Here is a 7,329-nt window from a genome sequence, read left to right on the forward strand (position 1 = left end):
TTTTATTGAATTAGATATGATCCATTTCGTTATATTTCTATTATTATGTTCGTGCATAATTACGTTAATGTACATTATTTCGGCCATTCAAGTTTACATATGTAAGCGTTCGAATACTTTCGCGAGCCACTGTACAGTGGACTGTCGTACAACGCGGTTAATACGTTACGCGCAGCATGAATTCGCGTTGTACGTGAATTTTTCTCGTATAACGCGCATAATCTAAAGTAATACGTTTGAACTGATTATTGCTATGCCAACTTCTAGTTTCTGTGTTTCACCAAATAGCATAGTATTTTAAAAATAAATGGCATATATACAAAGTTGATTAAAAATAATATATCATTAATGTACGTAAAAATCGTATCTTTTACTTTTTCTCCACAATTCAGCTGATCTAACATTGCAACTTTTTCTTTAATAGAAATGCACTTCTGTTTTAACATTTTTTTCTTTTTAATTTCATCCATCATATCCTTATATTAACTTCCTTTATAAACGTAATTTACAAAATACTTCTGTATTATGTATACATAGGTATTTTAAGTGTAAGCTATCTCGAATCTACTCATACTCATCATACCGTTATATTTTAAGAGTGATCCCGTCAAAAAACAAAACAACAATGAAACATCAGAAGTCGGTAACGATTTAGAAAACAACCTAATGCTCAACTAAAACAGATTTAATTCTCCAATCAGGTAATTCCTGTGTTTTATTATTTGGCACGTTATAGGAATTCGCGTTGTAAGAGAACTTACGTTATACGGGAGTCTACTGTAATTAAGGAAATTACTGTTTTATGGAAGGGTGATGAGATTAGTATATTATTTCAATTCTTTATTCTCAATAATTCCATTGCCAAGCATATAAAAATATATGGCACCAAATTATACATTATTACTACTAGTAATAGAATTAACATTTAATACGTTTTTGTTATCTAAATTTGATGTAGTTATGTAATATCAGAGTGAACATAATAAAAATGTATAAAATATATAGATGGATGTCTTTACATAATATTCTATAAAAAGTACCAAAAGAATTGTACACATGGATCTATTAAAAATCTATAACGGAATATTGTATATGTGTATATGTATTGTATATTTCATGAAATGCGTAAAAATACTGCTGTTAAACAAGATATCGTCTATTTAAAAAAAAAATTGATTAGAATAAAGTTTTGTACTTTAAAAGTATATGTTTAATTGCATTGTACAAAATATTCCATTTATACGTATTAAATCTCTCCAATATATGTTCATAACTCTATATGGTCTTGAATTCTATTCTGTTTTTTAAATTCAATCTTTTAAAAAATATATATGGGTCGATTAGATTTTTTAATTAAAATTGTATAAGAGATTGCAGAAAATTAATGTTATTTTTTCTTTCTTTTTTTTTTTCATTTCTTCTTTACCCTTACATTTGAGTTTATAAAAAGTAAGCTAATAGTGCAATCAATTTAGATACTTGATCCATTATTAACCATTGTTTTATTGCCTGGCGTAAAGTATATGGAATCTAAGAAACATTTTGCGAAATCGCCAACAATACTTCTATCTGGTATGCTCTGACTCATTCCATAAATTGCAAACTGAAAAAGGATATTGTATATGGTATTTATATAAAAATTACTTAATAGTTATATTTACCTTCCCATCAACAGGAGCTTCTGGATTTTTTAAGATTATACTTAATTCAGTTTCAACATCATTTAAAAATTGATCTGCTACACCTAATTGTGTATGGACATATGTAACACAAAGATGTATGCCACACGGAAACTGAAGTGTATTCAAGTTCCATCCTCTTACATTTAGAGCTTCCGAAAGTTTATAAATGTGAAAATCATTTGACCCTAATGCTATAACCGAAGTAGCCGGGGTACCAAAAATAAAAATTCCATCCAACTTTCTCAATCTGCGATCAATTCCAAACATTCGATTATACAGTTTAACAGATTTGGCAAGAAATTCAAATACGTACCGTTGTTCAATATATTTAGTAGTTTCTATAATTTTCCTTGTCGATTCTAAATATTCATTATAACCAAAATACAATAATGTAGCCCAACATGTTGCTATAATTCCACCAGCTCTCGAACCACTTACAGTTGGTGAACCATATATACCACCAGGCCAATCGGTTGTTATAGTATATTGATAATGTCTTAACTTTTTATTTCTATAAAGAATAAGCGAAGAACCTTTCGGAGCATATGCATACTGAAAGAAACAAAATAATATAAAACACCTGTATTATTAAATAAAATTAATCAACATTGTATGTATAATTGTAATATTATTTATGTACTTTATGCGTATCAACCGATATACTTGTAACTCCAGAAAGTCTGAAGTCACAAGGTGGTACATCAAAACCTGCATTTGGCATGAAACAAATTAAAAATCCACCGAGACAAGCATCAACATGAACAGGAATATTGTATTTTATTCCTAGATCAGAAATTGCTTTAATATTGTCCATTGTTCCATAGGGAAAGTTTGGTGCCGACCCTATTAACTATTATAAACATTACATTAATTCTAATGCGTCAATTCGAATCTAATTTGAAAGTTATTTCCTATATACCATTATTGTATTCCTTGTAATAGCTTTTTCCATAGATTTAATACAAGCAGTATAGCTATGTTGGTTGACAGGGACACAACGTACTTTAAGTTTTAAGTACTGAGCAGCTTTATCAAAAGCGGAATGTGCTGTTATAGGCATTACTATTTCTGGATTTTTTATACCTTTTACATTCCTCGCATAATCCCTATATGTTTTACATGCCAATAAGATTGATTCTGTACCACCGCTGGTCATCTGAAAACATTTTATTATATCCAAAGTTAGTTCAATCGATCAGCATTTTAAAATGAAAACAACTTACAGTGCCACAAGAATCTTCATCTCCATGGAACAAATTACAAACTATTCTCACCACTTCTGCTTCCATTTTACATATACCAGGAAAAATATCAGGATGTAATGGATTTGTATATGATGCAATGCTATAAATATCTCCCATTAATTGTAAAAGATTAATATCAACCCTATATATAGCTCCAGACACTTTACCATTTCTCCAATCATAATCACCTAAATAACAATTATATATATTGGTATACTATAATAAGTTTTTTTCAATTGCTTGTTACCTAACTGAACACATTCTTTTATTCTTTCTAATATTTCTTTCGGTTCTAAACTTTTCTCTGGAAGTTTCACGATGAAAGGAATATCTTTTATTCTCTGTAACGTTTCTTGTTCGAACGTTTGATTAATCTTATCTAATTCTTGATCAATTTTATTTCTAATAGCAGGTATAAAATTCCTTAAACTAAACAGTTGCTTCTTTGCTCTTTCTACCAGACCTAGAAAGCAAAATTTGCTATTCATTGCAAATTTTTAAATGTTAGTATACATTACAAATAATCATACTCTCATCTTGAAAGACAAAGTTCCATAACCAAACTGTGGCGAGGATGGTTGTACTGGTTATAGTCACTATTTGCCATGGTTCCTTGGCTTCAAAATAATTATTAATCAGTTGTTTCATATTATTAACACCAAGAAAATATACGTTCATCTAAAAGAAAGATAATATTATCTATATGTATTAGATGTCTTTCATCATTTCTACATGTTTTTCTTGCAAATTATCATAAAAATTTGATCAGTAGATTCGATGTATGTTAATGTAGATATTGTAATTAAATAATCGTCAATGCAAAACAAGTGCTAACACTCTTTCTTTATTTCATATCTATATATGAATATATATTTCATATCTATATACATATGTATATACGGCATACACACATTTATGCACTTGATCTTTAGCTCTTATTCTTCCTCTTTCTCGACACATTTCATTCCCTGATACTGTCTTTATCACTTACTATGTATTCTCCTTTCTTTCGTTAACCATTTATTTATGCGATTTTTCCCATGCAACGTCGCGTTTCAGAAAATTGATGAGTGAAATTCGGCATATTTAAAAAGAACACTGGGAATTTTTAATACATACCTTAATTTTTAATTATACTATAAATATATTAAAGCGAAACGTAAGTGCACATCCCGAACAGTTTACGAAGGATTGTGAGATAAGTTATAATACTTCGATAATTCAGTGTATCAGAACATTAATAGATAGTAGCCCCCACCCTTGCTTCTGTTACAGATTACAGACGAGACGATGGTCTGTGCCACCATTGACTAAATACAGGATAGACTTACCTGACACTATGATAAATATGAGAGTTTCGTGTTTCACATTCTGAAATACCGACATCGAAAAAGATTATTGTTCCTTACGCCCTCTGCGATTTGCTACGGCACATATGAGAATTACATATGTAATATTAAAGTCAGTTGTCGAAAGCGATAGAAATGGATCTGGCATTTTAGACTTTGCTCATATAGAAGAGCGGCGCGCGGTAAGAACGATCAAACAAGTGACGACAAAGCAGCAGAAAATATATTAAACTTATAGATTTATATAAAATAAGCCACAAAGTAACTGAGCGTTGACGCGTTATTTGGGATTCTATGAGTTTGATTTATTTTCTGCTGCGTTGTCATCCACTTGTGTGACTGCTCTTGCCGCTCGCCGCACTCGGCACGATCAAAGCCTTACATAATGTACCGCGTGTCTCATATTCCCTAATACCGTTTATTCTATACACGGTTTATCATTAACTAAACTCCTCGTCGGTGCCTGTATGTCGACCATGGTTTAATTTATTTAAACAAAAGCATAGTTCGAAACAAAATTTATATAAAAATAAAGGATAACAATCTCGTGTAGAATTTCATTCTTTATTTACAAATATTTGATAATCAATGAATTCGGTAACAAAATTGCATTGCACAGATGCAAAATGATCGTTCAGCGCTAACAATAAGAGCACAAATCAACAATATTATCATAAAAGGGACAAAAGAACTAATATTGATACGATTTCCACTATGACGTGTTGTTAATCAGTGCAATATAATAATTATTCAATTGCAAAGTTTTACACGTAGCACAGCATTTTTATCTCTATTTGTATGTGCATAATTTCAGGCATAATCTCAACGTTATGCTCATAGAGAAACCGGAATATATCAACAAAAGACAGAGGAGATATCACCATCAGTTAACGAACATGTAACACATAGCAAATATGATTTGTTGAGCTAGGCCGAACATTTTCGAACTCAGTCACGATTGTGGCGCGTGTAACTACATATATTACCTATAGATACAAACGCCTTAGACAGATTATGTGAATCTATAGTACGTTAAAATACACAATTGCTGTACAACGATAGAATATCGAGAACGATCCGCTGTGTGATGTTTCTGTTTTAGTTCGGTACTCAACTTTCGTATTTCGTAGGTCGTTCCGTTTGATTTATGTATACATAGGCACTATTCATCGTCAGAAAGGTATGTCGATGAAGATTCAGTGATAATCCAAAAAATATTATATGACAATTTGTTATTCTTTTTTGTTGAACGCATGGATTTTCATTTATGCGTGAATACTGTCATCAATGATGACACAGGTGTCAAACGTTAATAGATCTTCAAGGAGAAACTAGTGCGTGGCGGAAATGACTAGTCATTGATATAGATGTTGTTTGTATGTAGCGTGACTCAAGTCCGTCTTGCTCGGCGGGTGTAATAAGAGTGTAACGTATGTGAAAGGTAAATAGGTCACATTGATGCGATTCTTTCCTTGATATCAAAAGTTCGTGCAAGTATGAAAAGTTAATTATCGCGAAGCTTTCACCGTAACGTGACGCAATATTCTTTTTCTGTTTCCTCTGTACGGTTTCGTGTTTTCTTTCTAATCCCTTCACCGATGAGAACTCGTACATCGTGCGACCATACCGAAAAGTACAAACTGACTTGTAATTGTTGCGATGACGCATGGTCCACAGCTATAGTAAAATCTATCATATGGGGAGTACATATTAACCAATAAGTACATAACCGTATACCTACGAAATAATATTTTTAAACATACAAAAACGAACTCATGAAGAATTTTAAGGAAACACTCGAAAGAACATCAAGAAACGATTATATAATTCAATCGATCGATACCGTTGTTTCGAACATGTGTGTTTTGCATTTTTCTCGTTTTCCAGATGTTCATTACTCCTCTATAAACTCGAAATAAAAAATTTTTTTACACGCGCTAAGGTCGTGGACGTACAGAGATAGAGAGGGAGAGAGAGATAAGCGGTAGGCGATACAGCGATAAAACTAGTGACATGTGACGATAAAGGGAAAGCCAATACAAATGTTGACACTTGTTACCGCTTACCGCTCTCTGTATGTACGTAGCCTAACGCATGCCGTTGTTTATTCCATGGATTAGCGTCTTGTGTTTCACGGTGCAAATGCAACAGTGTATCAACGAAAAACCAACTTGTTGTTGATGGATACATCACGTACTTTATAACGTGCTATCTACTACTGGTGACGACAATATAATTCAACATACAGCGTTGTCTAGAAATCAAATCAACCGTACGATTTAGCGGTTCTATATGTATACCGACGATTACTGTCAATACGTGGCATAAATATTTGTATATTTATCGCTAACTCGTCAATACGGGGCGGCCTGACTATAATTAATTGTAAACATCGTCGAAAAAAAACTTGCCTTATTAAAATTGCTTGTATGTACATACATGTCTGCAAAAAATAGGGTTACAACCAGTATAACACGCACCGTTTTGTAAGAAACCAGGTTGTTCTACAGCTTCGTTTATCTTACGTATATTTACGTTAGCAAGTGCTTTCACGACTTTGATATTCGTGTCGCCGTTTTAGACGCGCGCATGAATCACATATAAGAATATGGCAACAAAAATTACAATTGTGTTATTGCACAGCTCGCATTCTCGTTTGCTATCGTTTCAGGCGCCCCACTCTCGAAATTTCGATTCGACGAAAAAATAACTATCCCTTAAGCGTTTTTCGTGTAGGCCTGAAATCGATATTTCTCTTTTTCTTTCCTTTCTTCATTTCTTCCTTCTGTCTTGTTCACATTACTTATAATTAGGCGAATGAAATACAACGATAATGGATTAAGTACAGACGACAGTTAGTTTGTTGCGTATACACACTGGCATACTGGCGGAATACTCTCCCTCTTGCACTGTCTAGTTACATTCTTTTAATTGGTCTTTTCTTTCTTCTTCACTTTGCCCTTTTCGTCTTCCGTGCTTCGGCGAGAACGAGCACAGGTCGGACGTTATATCATTTAGCGTTATCGTTAGTTTTTCATTTATTTATTTTTTTTT

General features: G+C 32.5%; 1 protein-coding gene across 3 annotated transcripts; it reads right to left on the minus strand.

Annotated features, from left to right (window-relative positions):
• Positions 1-729: 729 nt before the first annotated feature.
• On the minus strand, positions 730-4,390 carry Sply (Sphingosine-1-phosphate lyase). 3 transcript variants are annotated; one of them, XM_069121767.1, is made up of 9 exons: positions 4,258-4,390; positions 3,457-3,604; positions 3,174-3,389; positions 2,906-3,114; positions 2,602-2,838; positions 2,323-2,532; positions 1,996-2,234; positions 1,662-1,929; positions 730-1,603 (listed from the first exon to the last, which is right to left on the minus strand). In XM_069121767.1, the coding sequence occupies exons 2-9, from the start codon at positions 3,602-3,604 to the stop codon at positions 1,472-1,474; spliced, it is 1,659 nt and encodes a 552-aa protein (XP_068977868.1). In that variant the 5' UTR covers positions 4,258-4,390; the 3' UTR covers positions 730-1,471. The 3 variants fall into 3 exon arrangements, with proteins under 3 accessions (XP_068977868.1, XP_068977867.1, XP_068977866.1); XM_069121766.1 differs by lacking the exon at positions 4,258-4,390 and adding an exon at positions 4,046-4,245; XM_069121765.1 differs by lacking the exon at positions 4,258-4,390 and adding an exon at positions 3,836-4,038.
• Positions 4,391-7,329: the final 2,939 nt, after the last annotated feature.

This window comes from Bombus flavifrons, chromosome 10 (genome assembly GCF_040668555.2).
Source record: "Bombus flavifrons isolate JBK064 chromosome 10, iyBomFlav1_principal, whole genome shotgun sequence".
NCBI lineage: Eukaryota > Metazoa > Arthropoda > Insecta > Hymenoptera > Apidae > Bombus > Bombus flavifrons.